Source organism: Cherax quadricarinatus, chromosome 62 (genome assembly GCF_038502225.1).
Source record: "Cherax quadricarinatus isolate ZL_2023a chromosome 62, ASM3850222v1, whole genome shotgun sequence".
Taxonomy (NCBI): domain Eukaryota; kingdom Metazoa; phylum Arthropoda; class Malacostraca; order Decapoda; family Parastacidae; genus Cherax; species Cherax quadricarinatus.
The window spans coordinates 6,857,753-6,881,730 of record NC_091353.1 but is presented as its reverse complement, the minus strand read 5'-3'; the positions used below and the strand labels follow the sequence as shown (position 1 = coordinate 6,881,730).

General features: G+C 44.6%; 1 protein-coding gene across 1 annotated transcript in view; it reads left to right on the top strand.

The window, feature by feature from the left end:
• Nucleotides 1-10,403: 10,403 nt before the first annotated feature.
• LOC128687102 (integrin alpha-PS2) overlaps nt 10,404-23,978 on the top strand; it is a 262,985-nt gene continuing 249,410 nt past the window's right edge. Inside the window, exon 1 of the mRNA XM_070098361.1 lies at nt 10,404-10,839. Coding sequence (XP_069954462.1) covers nt 10,685-10,839 — 155 coding nt within the window. The 5' untranslated portion in view covers nt 10,404-10,684. The remainder of the gene's footprint in view (nt 10,840-23,978) is intronic.

The window sequence follows — 23,978 nt, the reverse complement described above, 5'->3', positions numbered from 1 at the left end:
TATGTATTAATTTAGTCATCCTACGCTGAATGTTCTCTAACGAATCTATGTCCATTCTGTAATATGGAGACCAGAATTGAGCTGCATAATCTAGGTGAGGCCTTACTAATGATGTATAAAGCTGCAGTATGACCTCTGGACTTCTGTTGCTTACACTTCTTGATATAAATCCCAGTAATCTATTTGCCTTATTACGTACGCTTAGGCATTGCTGTCTTGGTTTAAGGTTGCTGCTTACCATAACCCCCAAGTCCTTTTCGCAATCTGTATGGCTAAGTTCTACATTATTTAACTTATAAGTGCTAGGGTTATGGACACTCCCGAGCTTCAGAACCTTGCATTTATCTACATTGAACTGCATCTGCCACTTTTCTGACCAAGAGTAGAGTTTGTCTAAATCCTCCTGAAGTTCCCTAACATCTACGTTTGAATCAATTATCCTACCTATCTTCGTGTCATCGGCGAATTTGCTCATATCACTAGCAATTCCTTCATCAAGATCATTGATATATATTATAAACAACAACGGGCCCAAGACTGATCCCTGTGGAACGCCACTTGTTACTGATCCCCACTCGGATTTAACCCCATTTATGGACACTCTCTGCTTCCTGTCTGTGAGCCATGACTCGATCCACGAGAGCACCCTTCCCCCAATGCCATGAGCTGCTACTTTCTTCAACAGTCTTTGGTGCGGAACTCTATCAAATGCCTTACTAAAATCTAAGTAAACAATATCAAATTCTTTATCGTGGTCAACAGCCTCAAAAGCTTTACTGAAGAAAGTTAATAAATTAGTTAGACAAGACCGGCCTCTTGTGAATCCATGCTGAGTATCATTAATCAAGCTATGCTTATCGAGATGGCTTCTTATAATCTCAGCTATAATTGACTCTAGCAACTTGCCTACAATTGAAGTCAGGCTTATTGGGCGGTAATTTGACGGTAACGACTTGTCCCCTGTTTTAAAAATAGGAATTACATTAGCCATCTTCCACATATCAGACACTACACCTGTTTGAAGAGATAAATTAAAAATATTAGTTAATGGTTCACAGACTTCCATTTTGCATTCCTTAAGAACCCTTGAAAAAACCTCATCAGGACCCGGTGACTTATTTTGCTTCAGTCGGTCTATCTGCTTCACAACCATTTCACTAGTGACTGTGATGTTACATAATTTATCTTCTTCTGATCCACTATAAAAATTAATTACCGGAATATTGTTAGTGTCTTCCTGTGTAAAAACCGAGAGAAAATAATTATTTAAAATCGAGCACATTTCATTCTCTTTGTCAGTAAGATGCCCATAGTTATTTTTAAGGGGACCTATCTTATCTCTGACTTTTGTTCTATATACCTGGAAAAAACTTTTTGGATTAGTTTTAGAATCCCTAGCAACTTTAATTTCATAGTCCCTTTTAGCTTTTCTTATCCCCTTTTTAATGTCCCTCTTAATGTCAATATACTGATTCATAAGATGACCCTCGCCTCTTTTGATACGCCTATAAATTCCTTTCTTATGCCCTAGTAGATATTTCAGCCTATTATTCATCCATTTTGGGTCATTTCTATTTGATCTAATTTCCTTATAAGGGATAAACGTTCTTTGAGCAGCATGTATTGTGTTCAGAAAACTGTCATATTGATAGCTCTCTTCGTTACCCCAGTCAACAGATGATAAGTGTTCTCTAAGCCCATCGTAATCTGCTAAGCGAAAATCTGGGACTGTTACTGAGTTATCCCTACTATCATACTTCCATTCAATTCTAAATGTAATTGATTTGTGGTCGCTAGCACCCAGTTCCTCTGAAACTTCTAAATTATTAACAAGGGATTCATTGTTTGCCAGAACTAAGTCAAGCAGGTTATTCCCCCTTGTAGGTTCTGTCACAAACTGCTTCAAAAAACAATCCTGAACTACTTCTAAGAAATCGTATGATTCTAAATTCCCAGTCAAGAAATTCCAATCAATATGACTAAAGTTAAAGTCTCCTAGAATTACTACATTATCGTGCCTTGTGGCCCTAACAATTTCCTCCCATAGTAGTCTCCCTTGGTCCCTATCTAAATTTGGGGGACGGTATATCACACCTAAAATTAATTTTTCATGCCCCTCTGAAAATTCTATCCAAACAGACTCTGTATGTGTTACTTCAGACTTAATACCCGTTTTTATGCAACAGTTCAAGCGATCTCGGACATACAATGCCACCCCACCCCCCTTCCCGATACTTGTCTCCCTTGGTCCCTATCTAAATTTGGGGGACGGTATATCACACCTAAAATTAATTTTTCATGCCCCTCTGAAAATTCTATCCAAACAGACTCTGTATGTGTTACTTCAGACTTAATACCCGTTTTTATGCAACAGTTCAAGCGATCTCGGACATACAATGCCACCCCACCCCCCTTCCCGATACTTCTATCTACTTGGAACAATTTAAAACCCTGAATGTGACATTCTGCAGGCATGTCCCGACTTTTTGAATTAAACCACGTCTTTCTAGAGAGTGCAGATTCAGGGCCCTTAGTCTATCCTCATAGGGAAGGTTTCTGATACATGGGATCAACTTTGTCATCCTCCTCTGTACATTTTCCAGAGAATTTATATCCATTCTGTAATACGGTGACCAAAACTGTGCAGCATAATCTAAATGAGGCCTAACCAAGGATGTATAGAGTTGAAGAACAACCTGAAGACTCCTATTATTTAAGCTTCTTGATATGAAGCCAAGGATTCTATTAGCTTTATTGCGAACACTTATGCACTGTTGTCTTGGTTTCAGATTACTGCTAACCAGAACTCCTAAATCTTTTTCGCAATCCGTAATATTAAGATCTACATTATTTAGTTTATATGTGGCATGGTTATTGTCCTGTCCAACATTTAGAACTTTGCATTTGTCTATATTAAACTGCATCTGCCACTTCTCCGACCACTGCATCAGTCTATTCAAATCTTCCTGGAGTGCTCGAATGTCCTCGTCAGAATGAATTTTACGGCCTATTTTGGTGTCATCGGCAAACTTGCCGATGTCGCTCTTTATGCCCTCATCTATGTCGTTTATGTAGATTGTGAACAGCAGGGGGCCCAACACCGACCCCTGTGGAACACCGCTCGTGACGCTTCCCCACTTTGATTTCTCCCCATTTATGCAAACTCTCTGCTGCCTATTTGTCAACCATGCCTCTATCCAGGAAAAAATTTCTCCTCCTATTCCATGTGCTTTAATTTTCCTCAATAGTCTCTGATGTGGGACCCTGTCAAAAGCCTTACTGAAGTCCATATACACAATATCATATTCATTACCATGATCTACCTCCTCAAATACCTTAGTGAAAAAAGTTAATAAATTCGTAAGGCAGGAACGCCCCTTTGTAAAACCATGCTGAGATTCGTTGATTAATTTATGCTTTTCAAGGTGGCTACGAACTGCCTCGGCAATTATTGATTCCATAATTTTTCCCACTATGGAGGTTAGGCTTATTGGTCTATAGTTCAAAGCTAAGGACCTGTCACCTGCTTTGAAAATAGGTATCACATTTGCCATTTTCCACTTATCTGGCACCATGCCAGTTTGTAGTGATATGTTGAAAAGATTAGCCAAAGGTGTGCTAAGCTCCTCTTTACATTCCTTTAGAACCCTTGCATACAGTTCATCAGGGCCTGGGGATTTGTTAGGTTTTAATTTATCTATTTGCCTAAGGACCATGTCACTTGTGACTCGAATCGTGCACAGTTTTTTATCGTCCTGTTCTACATAATTTATCATTACTGGAATATCGCTGGTATCCTCCTGTGTAAAAACTGAGAGGAAGTATGTGTTAAAAATTCTACACATTTCCTTATCACTGTCAGTGAGCTGACCCGAGGAACTTTTGAGTGGGCCTATCTTGTCCCTGATCTTACTTCTGTATACCTGAAAGAATCCTTTTGGGTTAGTCTTCGATTCTCTTGCAACTTTAACCTCATAATCTCTTTTTGCTTTTCTAATTCCCTTTTTTATTTCTCTCTTTAACTGAATATATCGATTTCTTAATTGCCCCTCTCCTCTTTTGATTTGCCTATATATGCCTCTCTTTTGACCAATCAGATATTTTAATCTATTGTTCATCCATTTAGGATCATTTTTGTTTGATCTGATTTCCCTATTTGGAACATAATTTGACTGAGCAGCTAGAACTATGCCCTGGAAAGCATCATATCGGCAACCATCACCACCTACCTGACCCTTAGTCAGGTCATTCCAGTTCAGCCCACCTAAGTAATTTTTCAGTCCTATGAAATCAGCCAAGCGAAAGTCAGGGACGGAGACTTGATTGCCATTATTAGGGGAATTCCATGATATATTAAAACTGAGTGATTTGTGATCACTTTCCCCAAGCTCATCATTAACCTCAAGATTATTAATTAGTGTTTCCCTACTGGCAAGAACCAAGTCAAGGAGGTTATTTCCCCTAGTTGGCTCTGTCACAAACTGTTTTAAAAAACAATCCTGGATCGTATCAAGAAAGTCACCTGACTCTAAATTTCCTGTCAAATTGCTCCAGTCAATCTGTCTATAGTTGAAATCTCCCATTAGCACAACATTTTCGTATGTAGATGCCTTACGAATTTCGTCCCATAGAAGTTTACTGCACTCCCTATCAAGATTTGGGGCCCTGTAAATCACACCCAAAATTAGTTTTTCTCGGCCCTCGAGAAGCTGTAACCAAACAGATTCAGTGGCTGACGCTTCTAATTTAATATCTTGTCTAACACAACAGTTTAAATTGTCTCTGACATACATCGCTACTCCACCACCTTTCCTGTTGACCCTGTCAGTGTGGAATAATTTATAGCCTTGTATGTGACATTCAGAGGGCATCTCTCTATCTTTCAGATTGAGCCAGGTCTCTGTTATAGCAATAATATCTATGTTTCCTGCACTTGCAATTAATCTTAGCTCATCTATCTTATTTCTTACACTCCTGCTATTAGTATAGTAAACCTTAAGGGAGCTAGTCCCTTGCTGCCCTCTGCTGTCCCCCTTTGTTTGCTGACCTGATCTATTGTCTTTATTTATAACTTCATGCTGAATGCCTTTTATACATTTACTGTTTCCAACCTTAGTGTTGCAACCTGCTTGTTTCCCACACACACCCATACCTCTATCTTCCATCAGTTTAAAATCATAGGCATTTCACCAATGGCCTTCTCAATCGAGTCTGCAAGTGCTACCACCCCAGCCCCAGAGAGATGTACCCCATCCCTTGCATACATATCATGTTTGCTATAAAAGTTGTTCCAGTTGTCAATGAATGGGATTGCAAGTTCCTTGCAGTATCTGTCTAGCCAGCAATTTACACCAATTGCCCTAGACAACCATTCATTTCCTACTCCCCTTCTAGGCAAGATGCTACATATGATTGGGATCCCTCCCTTAGACTTAATGAAATCTATAGCTGACCTGTACTTATCTAGCAGCTCTTCTCTCCTACCCTTCCCAATATCATTTCCACCAGCACTGAGGCAGATAATGGGCTTGTTCCCATTACCTGACATGATATTATCCAGCCTGTTGACAATGTCCCCAACACCAGCTCCAGGGAAGCACACACTATCTCTCATCTTCTTATTCTTATTACAAAAAGCACGGTCAATATATCTTACCTGAGAGTCACCAACCACAAGAATGCGCTTACCTCCATTAGCAGGGGCAGTAGTATCTCTCATTCCAAGAATGAAGGGGATATCTGTCATCCCCAAGAATGAAGGGGGATATGTCACCCCAAGGATAAGGGGATATCTGTCACCCCAGGATGAGGGGGATATCTGTCACCCCAAGGATGAGGGGGATATCTGTCACCCCAAGGATGAGGGGGATATCTGTCAACCCAAGGATGAGGGGGATATCTGTCAACCCAAGGATGAGGGGGATATCTGTCACCCCAAGGATGAGAGGGATATCTGTCACCCCAAGGATGAGGGGGATATCTGTCACCCCAAGGATGAGGGGGATATCTGTCACCCCAAGGATAAGGGGATATCTGTCAACCCAAGGATGAGGGGGATATCTGTCAACCCAAGGATGAGGGGGATATCTGTCACCCCAAGGATGAGAGGGATATCTGTCACCCCAAGGATGAGGGGGATATCTGTCACCCCAAGGATGAGGGGGATATCTGTCACCCCAAGGATAAGGGGATATCTGTCACCCCGGGATGAGGGGGATATCTGTCAACCCAAGGATGAGGGGGATATCTGTCACCCCAAGGATGAGGGGGATATCTGTCACCCCAAGGATGAGGGGGATATCTGTCACCCCAAGGATGAGGGGGATATCTGTCACCCCAAGGATGAGGGGGATATCTGTCACCCCAAGGATGAGGGGGATATCTGTCACCCCAAGGATGAGGGGGATATCTGTCACCCCAAGGATGAGGGGGATATCTGTCACCCCAAGGATGAGGGGGATATCTGTCACCCCAAGGATGAGGGGGATATCTGTCACCCCAAGGATGAGGGGGATATCTGTCACCCCAAGGATGAGGGGGATATCTGTCACCCCAAGGATGAGGGGGATATCTGTCACCCCAAGGATGAGGGGGATATATGTCATATATCTGTCACCCCAAGGATGAGGGGGATATCTGTCACCCCAAGGATGAGGGGGATATCTGTCACCCCAAGGATGAGGGGGATATCTGTCACCCCAAGGATGAGGGGGATATCTGTCACCCCAAGGATGAGGGGGATATCTGTCACCCCAAGGATGAGGGGGATATCTGTCACCCCAAGGATGAGGGGGATATCTGTCACCCCAAGGATGAGGGGGATATCTGTCACCCCAAGGATGAGGGGGATATCTGTCACCCCAAGGATGAGGGGGATATCTGTCACCCCAAGGATGAGGGGGATATCTGTCACCCCAAGGATGAGGGGGATATCTGTCACCCCAAGGATGAGGGGGATATCTGTCACCCCAAGGATGAGGGGGATATCTGTCACCCCAAGGATGAGGGGGATATCTGTCACCCCAAGGATGAGGGGGATATCTGTCACCCCAAGGATGAGGGGGATATCTGTCACCCCAAGGATGAGGGGGATATCTGTCACCCCAAGGATGAGGGGGATATCTGTCACCCCAAGGATGAGGGGGATATCTGTCACCCCAAGGATGAGGGGGATATCTGTCACCCCAAGGATGAGGGGGATATCTGTCACCCCAAGGATGAGGGGGATATCTGTCACCCCAAGGATGAGGGGGATATCTGTCACCCCAAGGATGAGGGGGATATCTGTCACCCCAAGGATGAGGGGGATATCTGTCACCCCAAGGATGAGGGGGATATCTGTCACCCCAAGGATGAGGGGGATATCTGTCACCCCAAGGATGAGGGGGATATCTGTCACCCCAAGGATGAGGGGGATATCTGTCACCCCAAGGATGAGGGGGATATCTGTCACCCCAAGGATGAGGGGGATATCTGTCACCCCAAGGATGAGGGGGATATCTGTCACCCCAAGGATGAGGGGGATATCTGTCACCCCAAGGATGAGGGGGATATCTGTCACCCCAAGGATGAGGGGGATATCTGTCACCCCAAGGATGAGGGGGATATCTGTCACCCCAAGGATGAGGGGGATATCTGTCACCCCAAGGATGAGGGGGATATCTGTCACCCCAAGGATGAGGGGGATATCTGTCACCCCAAGGATGAGGGGGATATCTGTCACCCCAAGGATGAGGGGGATATCTGTCACCCCAAGGATGAGGGGGATATCTGTCACCCCAAGGATGAGGGGGATATCTGTCACCCCAAGGATGAGGGGGATATCTGTCACCCCAAGGATGAGGGGGATATCTGTCACCCCAAGGATGAGGGGGATATCTGTCACCCCAAGGATGAGGGGGATATCTGTCACCCCAAGGATGAGGGAGATATCTGTCACCCCAAGGATGAGGGGGATATCTGTCACCCCAAGGATGAGGGGGATATCTGTCACCCCAAGGATGAGGGGGATATCTGTCACCCCAAGGATGAGGGGGATATCTCTCACCCCAAGGATGAGGGGGATATCTGTCACCCCAAGGATGAGGGGGATATCTGTCACTCCTAGAATGGAGGGGGATATCTGTCACCCCTAGAATGGAGGGGGATATCTGTCACCCCTAGAATGGAGGGGATATCTGTCACCCCTAGAATGGAGGGGGATATCTGTCACCCCTAGAATGGAGGGGGATATCTGTCACCCCTAGAATGGAGGGGGATATCTGTCACCTCTAGAATGGAGGGGGATATCTGTCACCCCTAGAATGGAGGGGGATATCTGTCACCCCTAGAATGGAGGGGGATATCTGTCACCCCTAGAATGGAGGGGGATATCTGTCACCCCTAGAATGGAGGGGGATATCTGTCACCCCTAGAATGGAGGGGGATATCTGTCACCCCTAGAATGGAGGGGGATATCTGTCACCCCTAGAATGGAGGGGGATATCTGTCACCCCTAGAATGGAGGGGGATATCTGTCACCCCTAGAATGGAGGGGGATATCTGTCACCCCTAGAATGGAGGGGGATATCTGTCACCCCTAGAATGGAGGGGGATATCTGTCACCCCTAGAATGGAGGGGGATATCTGTCACCCCTAGAATGGAGGGGGATATCTGTCACCCCTAGAATGGAGGGGGATATCTGTCACCCCTAGAATGGAGGGGGATATCTGTCACCCCTAGAATGGAGGGGGATATCTGTCACCCCTAGAATGGAGGGGGATATCTGTCACCCCTAGAATGGAGGGGGATATCTGTCACCCCTAGAATGGAGGGGGATATCTGTCACCCCTAGAATGGAGGGGGATATCTGTCACCCCTAGAATGGAGGGGGATATCTGTCACCCCTAGAATGGAGGGGGATATCTGTCACCCCTAGAATGGAGGGGGATATCTGTCACCCCTAGAATGGAGGGGGATATCTGTCACCCCTAGAATGGAGGGGGATATCTGTCACCCCTAGAATGGAGGGGGATATCTGTCACCCCTAGAATGGAGGGGGATATCTGTCACCCCTAGAATGGAGGGGGATATCTGTCACCCCTAGAATGGAGGGGGATATCTGTCACCCCTAGAATGGAGGGGGATATCTGTCACCCCTAGAATGGAGGGGGATATCTGTCACCCCTAGAATGGAGGGGGATATCTGTCACCCCTAGAATGGAGGGGGATATCTGTCACCCCTAGAATGGAGGGGGATATCTGTCACCCCTAGAATGGAGGGGGATATCTGTCACCCCTAGAATGGAGGGGGATATCTGTCACCCCTAGAATGGAGGGGGATATCTGTCACCCCTAGAATGGAGGGGGATATCTGTCACCCCTAGAATGGAGGGGGATATCTGTCACCCCTAGAATGGAGGGGGATATCTGTCACCCCTAGAATGGAGGGGGATATCTGTCACCCCTAGAATGGAGGGGGATATCTGTCACCCCTAGAATGGAGGGGGATATCTGTCACCCCTAGAATGGAGGGGGATATCTGTCACCCCTAGAATGGAGGGGGATATCTGTCACCCCTAGAATGGAGGGGGATATCTGTCACCCCTAGAATGGAGGGGGATATCTGTCACCCCTAGAATGGAGGGGGATATCTGTCACCCCTAGAATGGAGGGGGATATCTGTCACCCCTAGAATGGAGGGGGATATCTGTCACCCCTAGAATGGAGGGGGATATCTGTCACCCCTAGAATGGAGGGGGATATCTGTCACCCCTAGAATGGAGGGGGATATCTGTCACCCCTAGAATGGAGGGGGATATCTGTCACCCCTAGAATGGAGGGGGATATCTGTCACCCCTAGAATGGAGGGGGATATCTGTCACCCCTAGAATGGAGGGGGATATCTGTCACCCCTAGAATGGAGGGGGATATCTGTCACCCCTAGAATGGAGGGGGATATCTGTCACCCCTAGAATGGAGGGGGATATGTGGTAAATCTTTTATCTTTTATTATTATTATTATTATTGTTATTATTATTATTCATTACGGGAGAGCTCTAAACTCGCAGGGGCCACGTAGCGCCTGAAGAATAGCAAGATAGAAGGGAGGAAAGGATAACTTCAACTCCGTGGATCAAGAGCCCTCTCACTATTAACGAATCTCATTCCAGGGTTTTTTACCCCCCTCCCCCCCCCAAAAAAAAAAATAGAAATAGAACACCCTTGAACACGCATTTGATCCTCTTTAGTGATTCTGTATATTTCAACGCGGTTTATTTATCTGTTTTGTTTTTACGGTTTTTTATTAGGTGGGTGAGGGAGTGGATGGGGGATGGTGGATGTGGGTTTATTTTGTATTTGTTTTATAATGGGTGTTCGGTATCTTGTGGTTGACATCCTCCTGTTAAACCTCCGTCTGAGAGTGAGAGGAGCCAGTGTCCTGCTGGCTGGTGGAGGGGAAGGATGCGTTACTTCGCGTTCCCGCACTCCCTTCTGTCACCTTCGTTTCCCTACGTTTCCCACATTTAGGGCCACTTTCGAAACGTGTCACCGCCTTCTTTACACATTACCCCCAAGATGGAAGTGCCTAGATAACACGCGAGGGAAATAGGAAGAGTTTTTGGGGTCAGAGAAGAAAAAAACATCACTCGAAACTAGGATTTGCAAGACTTTGACATTGTGTGGTTAGATAAAACTTGTAAGATGTGCGTGGGCGTGTGGGTGGCGTGTGTGGGCGTGTGGGTGGGCGTGGTGGTGAGCTTCAACCTAGAGACGGAGGATTTCGTGACACATGGAGGACCCAGAGGGAGTAAATTTGGTTTCTCTGTGTCTCATCACAGGGACACTGCTGGTGCATGGTGAGTGCCTGGTACCTCCCTTGTTTGTCTTATATCAGTGTTTTTGTTGTGTTTTTGTCTGTGTCTCATCACAGGGACACTGCTGGTGCATGGTGAGTGCCTGATACCCCTTTGTTTGTCTTATATCAGTGTTTTTGTCTGTGTCTCATCACAGGGATACTGCTGGTGCATGGTGAGTGCCTGGGACCTCCCTTGTTTGTCTTGTGTCAGTGTTTTTGTTGTGTTTTTGTCTGTGTCTCATCACAGGGACACTGCTGGTGCATGGTGAGTGCCTGTTACCTCCCTTGTTTGTCTTATGTCAATGTTTTTGTTGTGTTTTTGTCTGTGTCTCATCACAGGGACACTGCTGGTGCATGGTGAGTGCCTGATACCCCCCTTGTTTGTCTTATATCAGTGTTTTTGTCTGTGTCTCATCACAGGGACACTGCTGGTGCATGGTGAGTGCCTGGTACCTCCCTTGTTTGTCTTATATCAGTGTTTTTGTTGTGTTTTTGTCTGTGTCTCATCACAGGGACACTGCTGGTGCATGGTGAGTGCCTGATACCCCCTTTGTTTGTCTTATATCAGTGTTTTTGTCTGTCTCATCACAGGGACACTGCTGGTGCATGGTGAGTGCCTGGTACCTCCCTTGTTTGTCTTATATCAGTGTTTTTGTTGTGTTTTTGTCTGTGTCTCATCACAGGGACACTGCTGGTGCTTGGTGAGTGCCTGGTACCTCCCTTGTTTGTCTTATATCAGTGTTTTTGTTGTGTTTTTGTCTGTCTCATCACAGGGACACTGCTGGTGCATGGTGAGTGCCTGGTACCTCCCTTGTTTGTCTTATATCAGTGTTTTTGTTGTGTTTTTGTCTGTGTCTCATCACAGGGACACTGCTGGTGCATGGTGAGTGCCTGATACCCCCCTTGTTTGTCTTATATCAGTGTTTTTGTCTGTGTCTCATCACAGGGACACTGCTGGTGCATGGTGAGTGCCTGGTACCTCCCTTGTTTGTCTTATATCAGTGTTTTTGTTGTGTTTTTGTCTGTGTCTCATCACAGGGACACTGCTGGTGCATGGTGAGTGCCTGGTACCTCCCTTGTTTGTCTTATATCAGTGTTTTTGTTGTGTTTTTGTCTGTGTCTCATCACAGGGACACTGCTGGTGCATGGTGAGTGCCTGGTACCTCCCTTGTTTGTCTTATATCAGTGTTTTTGTCTGTGTCTCATCACAGGGACACTGCTGGTGCATGGTGAGTGCCTGGTACCTCCCTTGTTTGTCTTATATCAGTGTTTTTGTTGTGTTTTTGTCTGTGTCTCATCACAGGGACACTGCTGGTGCATGGTGAGTGCCTGGTACCCCCCTTGTTTGTCTTATATCAGTGTTTTTGTCTGTGTCTCATCACAGGGACACTGCTGGTGCATGGTGAGTGCCTTGTACCTCCCTTGTTTGTCTTATATCAGTGTTTTTGTTGTGTTTTTGTCTGTGTCTCATCACAGGGACACTGCTGGTGCATGGTGAGTGCCTGGTACCTCCCTTGTTTGTCTTATATCAGTGTTTTTATTGTGTTTTTGTCTGTGTCTCATCACAGGGACACTGCTGGTGCATGGTGAGTGCCTGATACCTCCCTTGTTTGTCTTATATCAGTGTTTTTGTCTGTGTCTCATCACAGGGACACTGCTGGTGCATGGTGAGTGCCTGATACCCCCCTTGTTTGTCTTATATCAGTGTTTTTGTCTGTCTCATCACAGGGACACTGCTGGTGCATGGTGAGTGCCTGATACCTCCCTTGTTTGTCTTATATCAGTGTTTTTGTCCGTGTCTCATCACAGGGACACTGCTGGTGCATGGTGAGTGCCTGATACCTCCCTTGTTTGTCTTATATCAGTGTTTTTGTCTGTCTCATCACAGGGACACTGCTGGTGCATGGTGAGTGCCTGGTACCTCCCTTGTTTGTCTTATATCAGTGTTTTTGTCTGTCTCATCACAGGGACACTGCTGGTGCATGGTGAGTGCCTGGTACCTCCCTTGTTTGTCTTATATCAGTGTTTTTGTCTGTCTCATCACAGGGACACTGCTGGTGCATGGTGAGTGCCTGGTACCTCCCTTGTTTGTCTTATATCAGTGTTTTTGTCTGTGTCTCATCACAGGGACACTGCTGGTGCATGGTGAGTGCCTGGTACCTCCCTTGTTTGTCTTATATCAGTGTTTTTGTTGTGTTTTTGTCTGTGTCTCATCACAGGGACACTGCTGGTGCATGGTGAGTGCCTGATACCCCTTTGTTTGTCTTATATCAGTGTTTTTGTCTGTGTCTCATCACAGGGACACTGCTGGTGCATGGTGAGTGCCTGATACCCCTTTGTTTGTCTTATATAAGTGTTTTTGTCTGTGTCTCATCACAGGGACACTGCTGGTGCATGGTGAGTGCCTGATACCCCCCCTTGTTTGTCTTATATCAGTGTTTTTGTCTGTGTCTCATCACAGGGACACTGCTGGTGCATGGTGAGTGCCTGATACCCCCCCTTGTTTGTCTTATATCAGTGTTTTTGTCTGTGTCTCATTACAGGGACACTGCTGGTGCATGGTGAGTGCCTGGTACCTCCCTTGTTTGTCTTATATCAGTGTTTTTGTCTGTCTCATCACAGGGACACTGCTGGTGCATGGTGAGTGCCTGGTACCTCCCTTGTTTGTCTTATATCAGTGTTTTTGTTGTGTTTTTGTCTGTGTCTCATCACAGGGACACTGCTGGTGCATGGTGAGTGCCTGATACCCCTTTGTTTGTCTTATATCAGTGTTTTTGTCTGTGTCTCATCACAGCCATACTGCTGGTGCATGGTGAGTGCCTGGGACCTCCCTTGTTTGTCTTATATCAGTGTTTTTGTTGTGTTTTTGTCTGTGTCTCATCACAGGGACACTGCTGGTGCATGGTGAGTGCCTGATACCCCTTTGTTTGTCTTATATCAGTGTTTTTGTCTGTGTCTCATCACAGGGACACTGCTGGTGCATGGTGAGTGCCTGGTACCTCCCTTGTTTGTCTTATATCAGTGTTTTTGTCTGTGTCTCATCACAGGGACACTGCTGGTGCATGGTGAGTGCCTGGTACCTCCCTTGTTTGTCTTATATCAGTGTTTTTGTCTGTGTCTCATCACAGGGACACTGCTGGTGCATGGTGAGTGCCTGGTACCTCCCTTGTTTGTCTTATATCAGTGTTTTTGTTGTGTTTTTGTCTGTGTCTCATCACAGGGACACTGCTGGTGCATGGTGAGTGCCTGGTACCTCCCTTGTTTGTCTTATATCAGTGTTTTTGTTGTGTTTTTGTCTGTGTCTCATCACAGGGACACTGCTGGTGCATGGTGAGTGCCTGGTACCTCCCTTGTTTGTCTTATATCAGTGTTTTTGTTGTGTTTTTGTCTGTGTCTCATCACAGGGACACTGCTGGTGCATGGTGAGTGCCTGATACCCCTTTGTTTGTCTTATATCAGTGTTTTTGTCTGTGTCTCATCACAGGGATACTGCTGGTGCATGGTGAGTGCCTGGGACCTCCCTTGTTTGTCTTGTGTCAGTGTTTTTGTTGTGTTTTTGTCTGTGTCTCATCACAGGGACACTGCTGGTGCATGGTGAGTGCCTGGTACCTCCCTTGTTTGTCTTATATCAGTGTTTTTATTGTGTTTTTGTCTGTGTCTCATCACAGGGACACTGCTGGTGCATGGTGCGTGCCTGATACCTCCCTTGTTTGTCTTATATCAGTGTTTTTGTCTGTGTCTCATCACAGGGACACTGCTGGTGCATGGTGAGTGCCTGATACCCCCCTTGTTTGTCTTATATCAGTGTTTTTGTCTGTCTCATCACAGGGACACTGCTGGTGCATGGTGTCTGACACGCTCCTTGTTTGTTTTATATCTGTGTTTTTGTCTGTTTTGTATGTCTTTGTGCACTGTTGTATTTTTTGCACATGATTTTCTTTGTGCATTGTTGTGTTTTTGTTTGTATATAAGTTTCTATTTGAGTTTTTTGAGTAAGCGAGTATATATAGGTAGTGTGTATGTCTTGAACTCAACAGACGGTGGATCAAGCCTCCACTACTAGTTGTGTTGAATGACCTCATACTGGTTTAGTTCTACACACACGCACACACACACACACACACACACACACACACACACACACACACACACACACACACACACACACACACACACACACACACACACAGGAGGGTTAGGGGAGACATAATAACAACATGCAAAATACTGCGTGGAATAGACAAGGTGGACAGACAGGATGTTCCAGAGATGGGACACAGCAACAAGGGGACACAGTTGGAAGTTGAAGACCCAGATGAGTCAAAGGGATGTTAGGAAGTATTTCTTCAGTCATAGAGTAGTCAGGAAGTGGAATAGCCTAGCAAGTGAGGTAGTGGAGGCAGGAACCATACATAGCTTTAAGATGAGGTATGATAAAGCTCATGGAGCAGGGAGAGAGAGGACCTAGTAGCACTCAGTGAAGAGGCGGGGGCAGGAGCTGAGTCTCGACCCCTGCAACCACAATTAGGTGAATACAATTAGGTGAGTATACACACACACACACACACACACACACACACACACACACACACACACACACACACACACACACACACACACACACACACACACACACACACACACCCTAGCTGTTGCTTCCACTGTGTAACTATCAGGGAGAATAGAGAGTCAGTGCTGTGGTTCCTTCCTGTACAGAAATGCTGTATTTTCTCACCTTTCCACCTCCCTCGCACCTTTTTTTTTTGTTACCCCTCCCTCTCTTCCTTTTTCCCCCTCCCTCCGTCCCCTAGCAGTCATGAGCATGCCAGTTGCTAGACGTCACTTCCTGAAACACAACAAAGGTGTCATGTCTCTTGTCATGCCTCATATTCTCACGAATCTCTTTCTGTTTGTGGTCGCTTATTTGGTAAGTTCCTGACGCCGGTTCCTGATCAGCCGGGCTGTGGTGCATAAGCTTACTGAGGCACAGGTACACATGAGTTTCCTATTTTAACTTAGAATTATCATACATAGTGTAAATTACCCACCAGGATAACCCCCCAAAAAGTCAGTTATTTATTTCCATTGGGGTCCTTGACCCCTGCGTGAGGCCAGCATCAATAGCCTGGTTGTTCAAGTCATCCACCAGGTCTGTCTGGGACAGGGCCGTGGGGAGGGGGCAGTGACCCCCCCGGTCGTCTCCAGGTGTACTTATTTCACCTGTCTGGTACAGTCTGAGGGACTGACCACCTCAAATATTTTCTTCAAAGCTGATGGAGTGATTCCATTATATTGAACTTCGCTACTTCACCTGCTGACTTCTATGTTTGACTGACGAAGCCTACTATGTAGGCGAGATGTTTTAGGAATCAAGATGTATTAACCTTGGTAATAGATACCGACCCTTCTCAAGGGGGGTCGACGCCCCCTTCAGAGGGTACTCTTCAACTCCAAGACTGCGGGACTTGTTACTCCGTCTTTTGTATACACTTCTACAGTCTTCCCATTATGTTGTTGAATTATGTATTGATAAAGCCACTGGATGGCGAAACGTCCACAAACAGATACCCAGAAGTGATCAAAGTCCCAGAAGCGAAACGTTTTCTAATAAAAGTAGTTTAGCGATGTATCGGATATCCGTATCCGCGGTGTTCCGCGGATACGGATATCCGCGCAGTTTCTTCCATCCGCATTTTACTGTAAACATATGTCCACATATGCATCCGAATTTGCAGAACATCCGCATCCATAAAATAAGTAAGACATCCTCATGCACATCCGCATCCAGATGTGGCAGATGCTGTTTAATATAGAAAAATGCAAAGTTGTAAACATTGGACAGGAAAATAACCATGCCACATATAAACTAAATAATGTAGATCTTAATATTACGGATTGGTAAAAGGATTTATAAGTTCTGGTTAGCAGTAATTTAAAACCAAGACAACAGTGCATAAGTGTTCGCAATAAAGCTAACAGAATTCTTGGTTTCGTATCTAGAAGTATAAATAATAGAAGTCCTCAGGTTGTTCTTCAACTCTATATATCGTTAGGTAAGACACATATGCAACAGTTAGGTATCTTTATTTCGAAACGTTTCGCCTACACAGTAGGCTTCTTCAGTCGAGTACAGAAAAGTTGATAGAAGCAGAAGAGACTTGAAGACGATGTAATCAGTCCATCACCCTTAAAGTTTTGAGGTGGTCAGTCCCTCAGTCTGGAGAAGAGCATTGTTCCGTAGTCTGAAACAATATGGGGTTGAAGTAAAGCAAACAAGCAAACAAGTTCAGGTAAGATCCCAATGGGATGAGCGGGGAAGATGGGACAGATGAAGAACAGCTCTGGAGAGGAGTGTTCTTAGTCAGAGAAACAGAGCCAGGGCTTAACCCAGCAGCTAAGGCGATCGTGGGGCAGACTTGAGAACAGGAATAGCAGGGACTGTTGCATCGAACTTGTGGTAGTTGAAGTCTTGAATCTTGAGTAGCTGGCAGCAGGCTAGGTCACATCAGAAGGTAAAACACAAGGGAATTATAGGAGTAACTGAGGAGGCAGGTTAGCAATGGAGCCATTTACGAATTTTTTTTGAAGCTGCTCCTAGATAGGTGGTATATTTTATTATTATTACTCAGACACAGTCCGATCACACAGTTGCTCTACAGTCTAGAAGCCTCTCTTCGACCCCGCCGGGGTGTAGAATTTATATTCTACAAACGTCACATCCTTTTCACAATGCTGTCGAATCGTGTGAAAATCAAGCCTGTGAATGGTGCAATAAATGACTCCTCGAAGTTAGCTTTAGCTACCGTCGTTAGGACCTGCCTGCAGGTCAAATTTACGGCAATCCACTCTCTGAAGGACTCCTTCATTGTCGTCTGCACAGACGACACGGAAGCATCAAAACTTATGGACGACTCTTCAATCAGGACCCTACAAACACAACAATTCACTCTATCCCCGTCTCCATTCTTGAAGTCGAAACGTTCGGTCTTTGTGAAAAGACTGGACAATATGGTCACCTCTCTCTCTACTGAAGCACTGAAGACATCTATTGAGGAACAAAACACCTGGGCCTCGGTAGACAGCATCTACAAGATCCCTAACGCCTCATCTATGCTAAAGATTACATTTTCAGACATCTCCATGACTGCCCAAGCTCTCTCTGACGGTCTGGCCATTTCATATTACCACATTCACCCAAGTCATATAGAACAAGAACGTTTCACACACATCTCCCACTGCAGGACCTGCTACTCCTATAATCACACCACCAAGGACTGCCCCATCAAGGATAAGAAGTTTTGTTCAAAATGTGGGAATGATGGACACGATTTCAGATCCTGCACCATTACTACAGCACCAACTTGTCTTAACTGCAAGGGTAATCATCATACCTTTGCAGCTAAGTGCCCACTCAGGAAAGAAATCATATTGAAGAAAACTAAAGTTCTGAAGAACACCTCCAATTCACCTACATATGCTGCAATAACCAAACCACAAAGCGACACCACCAAGACTCTACACACTAATCTACAGGCACCATCGCCCAGCAACTCCCTCTCTCCACTCCCAGACGGAGATTCCTCCAAGGTGCTGTACTGCATGGTGTATGCACACCTTGCAAACGCAGCAAACCCCGGCACTTTCAACACCACTATTAACGAACTATTCCGTCTGAACAACATGCCAGCCTTCAATTTTCCGGACTCCACACCTTCAGCAGACATCCTCAAGATCCTTCCCAACGTCCTGAACTTTACTGCACCTGCAGACCTGTCTCCTGCCCAAGCAACTGCTCCTGTAACTTCTATAACCACTTCCACCGCTGACAACGTTGATCATGTTGCCTCAACCACCGTCTGCCACCTCTCCCAGCCTGCTGTTACACAACCATTACACCTCACAGCTGCTCCTGTCGACCCTCAGTCACCTGCTACCACCATTGTAGATTCTCCCAATGAATCCACTCCAGAAGAGGAAGATAACGACGACTCCAGTAAACCCTCATGGGAAAACCTTACCTTTTACACTTCTCCTTCAAATACTGACACCATGACTTGTATTGAACTCTACAAAAGCCTCGGTGCTGGAACAGTCAAGTATGCATGTGAATCACCTCTTCACTTCACACTCACCCAAGTTCTTGAGTTCATCAAGCTTCTACGTTTCACCTTCAGTAACAAGGCTAAACTATACCACCTATCTAGGAGCAGCTTCAAAAAAATCGTAAATGGCTCCATTGCTAACCTGCCTCCTCAGTTACTCCTATAATTCCCTTGTGTTTTACCTTCTGATGTGACCTAGCCTGCTGCCAGCTACTCATGATTCAAGACTTCAACTACCAAAAGTTCGATGCAACAGTCCCTGCTATTCCTGTTCTCAAGTCTGCCCCACGATCGCCTTAGCTGCTGGGTTAAGCCCTGGCTCTGTTTCTCTGACTAAGAACACTCCTCTCCAGAGCTGTTCTTCATCTGTCCCATCTTCCCCGCTCATCCCATTGGGATCTTACCTGAACTTGTTTGCTTGTTTGCTTTACTTCAACCCCATATTGTTTCAGACTACGGAACAATGCTCTTCTCCAGACTGAGGGACTGACCACCTCAAAACTTTAAGGGTGATGGACTGATTACATCGTCTTCAAGTCTCTTCTGCTTCTATCAACTTTTCTGTACTCGACTGAAGAAGCCTACTGTGTAGGCGAAACGTTTCGAAATAAAGATACCTAACTGTTGCATATGTGTCTTACCTAACAACCTGTCGGTATTTTATACCATTTTAATGTTCAACTCTATATATCCTTGGTTAGGCCTCATTTAGACTATGCCTCTCAGTTCTGGTCACCGTATTACAAAATGGATATAAATGCTCTGGAAAACGTACAGCGGAGGATGACAAAGATGATCCTATGTATCAGAAATCTTCCCTATGAGGATAGACTGAGGGCCCTGAATCTGCATTCTCTCGAAAGGCGTAGAATTAGAGGGGATATGATTGAGGCGTATAAATGGAAGACAGGAATAAATAAAGGGGATATAAATAACGTACTAAAAATATCTAGCCAAGACAGGACTCGCAGCAGTGGTTTCAAGCTGGAAAAATTCAGATTCAGGAAAAATATAGGAAAGCACTGGTTTGCTAATAGAGTTGTGGATGAGTGGAACAAACTCCCGAGTACCGTCATAGAAGCTAAGACGTTGTGTAGTTTTAAAAATAGGTTAGATAAATACATGAGTGAGTGTGGGTGGGTGTGAGTTGGACCTGACTAGCTTGTGCTACTAGGTCAGATGCCGTGCTTCTTCCCTAAGTGAATATGATCTGACCCAACTAGGTTAAGCTTAAGCCGGTAGGAGACTTGGACCTGCCTCGCATGGGCCAGTAGGCCTGCCGCAGTGTTTCTTCTTTCTTGTGTTCTTATATCTAAATTTTTGCATCCGATACATCTCTAGAGTAGTGTTCCATAGTCTGAAATAATACTCTTCTCCAGGCTGAGGGACTGACCACCTCAGAACCACGTTTTCTAATATGTTCTAGTGTTTACTCACGTCTTTCTGAAGCATCAATAAAGCTTGTAAAAAAATGTTGGCAAAAGGACTCAAATGCAACTAATGTGACTTTTACTGTGGAAACGTTCCACTCTCCAGAAGCTTTGTCAAACTCTTACCAATAATAAAGTGACAAGATTGATGGACTGAACACATCGGTTCCAGGCTGAGGGACTGATTACCTCAAACTCCTTCTCTCCTTATACCTTCCTGCTTTGTATTTGGACTGATGAAGTCACTGTGTGGCGAAACGTTTCTTCAATAAAGATTCCAATATTCTCAAACTCCTTCTCTCCTTATACCTTCCTGCTTTGTATTTGGACTGATGAAGTCACTGTGTGGCGAAACGTTTCTTCAATAAAGATTCCCATATGTTGCCCAAGTGTCTCAATTCCTCATGTATAGAGCTGTAAAATAACTTTTGGACTTCTCTTACTTATGCTTGAAATAAATCCAAGTAATCTGTTGGTCTTGTTGCGCACACTAAGGCACTGCTGTCTTGGCTTTAGATATCTGCTCACCATGACTCCCAAGTCTTTTTCACATTCTGTATGATCAAGTTCTACTTCACCTAGATTATTGCTTCGAGGGTTATTTTTATTACCAAGGCCTAGTACCTTACACTTATCCACATTGAACTTCATCTGTCATTTTTCAGACCAAGACATTAATTTGTCCAAATCCTCCTGGAGTTCATTGGTATCCTCCTCAGAATGAATCATACGGCCTATTTTTGTATCATCAGCAAATTTGCTCATGTCACTTGTAATTCCTTCATCAAGGTCATTAATGTAAATTATGAACAACAGAGGGCCTAAAATTGATCCCTGTGGAACGCCACTAGTGACTAATCCCCATTCAGATTTCACTCCATTAATGGTAACTCTCTGCTTTCTATTGGTAAGCCATGCCTCAATCCATGCTAGAACTTTACCTCCTATACCATGAGCTGCCACTTTTCTTAAGAGTCTCTTGTGAGGTACTCTATCGAAGGCTTTACTAAAATCCAAATAAACAATATCATATTCTTTATCACTGTCAACTGCCTCAAATGTTCTATTGAAGAACGTCAGCAAGTTTGTCAGGCAGGAACGACCTCTCGTAAACCCATGCTGAGATTCATTAATCAAATTATGCTCTTCAAGGTGACTTCTAATAATGTCAGCTATAATTGATTCTAATAACTTGCCCACTATAGATGTCAGGCTTATTGGACGGTAATTTGAAGGAGTGGACTTATTCCCTGATTTGAATACAGGAACCACATTAGCTATCTTCCACAACTCTGGCACAACACCGGTAAGGATGGGCGCATTAAACACACTCGTTAATGGCTGACTAAGTTCAATCTTGCATTAAGTACCCTGGAAAACAACTCGTCGGGCCCCGGGGACTTATAGTCATTAACTAGGGAACACATTTCCAGTTCGTTATCCGTCAACTGTCCATTCCCAGTTTTCAGATGCTATACTTTTCCTTCACCTTCGTCCTATACACTTGAAAGAATCCCTTTGGATTGGTCTTTGATTCACTAGCAACTTTAATTTCATAGTCACGTTTAGCCTTTCTAATTCCCTTGTTTACTTCTCTTTTAAGCTGAACATATTGGTCAGTAAGGTTAACCTCTCCTCTTCTGATGCTCCTATAAATTCCCCTTTTCTCCCCTAATAGATGCTTTAGCCTCCTGTTAATCCATTTGGGAACGTTTTTATTAGACCTAATTTCTCTCTTGAGAATGTATATACTCTGAGCACGGTGTACATTATTAAGAAAAAAATCATAAGTATGATCATCGTCAATAATATCATTTGCCAGATAACCGCAATCGAGATTAGACAGGTGTTCCCTAAGTCCATTATAATCGGCAGAACGAAAATCAGGGATTTTTACTGTATTATCATTATTTTTGTATTCCCAGTTAATGCTAAAAGTGATGGATTTGTGATCTCCAGATTATTTACGAGTGTTTTCTTATTTGACAAGACTAGGTTGAGCAAATTATTACCCCTGGTAGGCTCTGTTACACACTGCTTCAGAAAACAGTCCTGAACTACTTCCATAAAGTCACTGGGCTCCAGATTACCGGTTAAAGAAGTCCAGTCAATTTGACTAAAGTTAAAATCCCCTACTATCACTGTTATTGTGTCTAGAAGCCCTAACAATTTCGTCCCAAAGAAGTCTCCCTCTATCGTGATACAAGCCTGGAGGTCGGTATATTACACCTATAATTAGTTTTTCTTGACCTACAAACTCTACCCAAACAGACTCTGTTACTAGTCCATCTATTTTTATACCTGTTTATGCTACAATTGATATCTCGTACATATAATGCAGCTCCTCCAACCTTCCCATTACATCTGTCCACAAGAAACAACTTAAACCCTTGAATATTTACAACCGTATCCCGACTATTTAAATCATACCATGTTTCAGTTAATGCAATATCATCAAAGTTCCCAGCACACGCAACCAAACGTAATTCATTAATCTTATTTCTTGCACTACGACTGTTAGCATAAAATACAGTAATATGTTTTTTCTTCTGCACATTTTTCCTATTCACCTTTGTTCTTACATAATTTCTGTAATTATCATTACCCAGCGTTACTCCATGACTGTTATTATTAAGATTCATAATATCAAAGCCTGAGTCAATATGTCCATCATTATTTTTCATTTCTAAACCCATACCTCTAACTAATCCTAGTTTAAAGTCCTAACAACACCTAACAATTGTTTCACTCATCCACTACTAGGTAGACTGTTCCACTCATCCACTACTAGGTAGACTGTTCCACTCATCCACTACTAGGTAGACTGTTCCACTTATCCACTACTAGGTAGACTGTTTCACTCATCCACTACTAGGTAGACTGTTCCACTCATCCACTACTAGGTAGACTGTTCCACTCATCCACTACTAGGTAGACTGTTCCACTCATCCACTACTAGGTAGACTGTTCCACTCATCCACTACTAGGTAGACTGTTCCACTCATCCACTACTAGGTAGACTGTTTCACTCATCCACTACTAGGTAGACTGTTCCACTCATCCACTACTAGGTAGACTGTTTCACTCATCCACTACTAGGTAGACTGTTCCACTCATCCACTACTAGGTAGACTGTTTCACTCATCCACTACTAGGTAGACTTCCACTTATCCACTACTAGGGAGACTTCCACTTATCCACTACTAGGTAGACTTCCATTTATCCACTACTAGGTAGACTGTTCCACTTATCCACTACTAGGTAGACTGTTCCACTCATCCACTACTAGGTAGACTGTTCCACTCATCCACTACTAGGTAGACTGTTCCACTCATCCACTACTAGGTAGACTGTTCCACTCATCCACTACTAGGTAGACTGTTCCACTTATCCACTACTAGGTAGACTGTTCCACTTATCCACTACTAGGTAGACTGTTCCACTTATCCACTACTAGGTAGACTGTTCCACTCATCCACTACTAGGTAGACTGTTTCACTCATCCACTACTAGGTAGACTGTTCCACTTATCCACTACTAGGTAGACTGTTTCACTCATCCACTACTAGGTAGACTTCCACTCATCCACTACTAGGTAGACTGTTCCA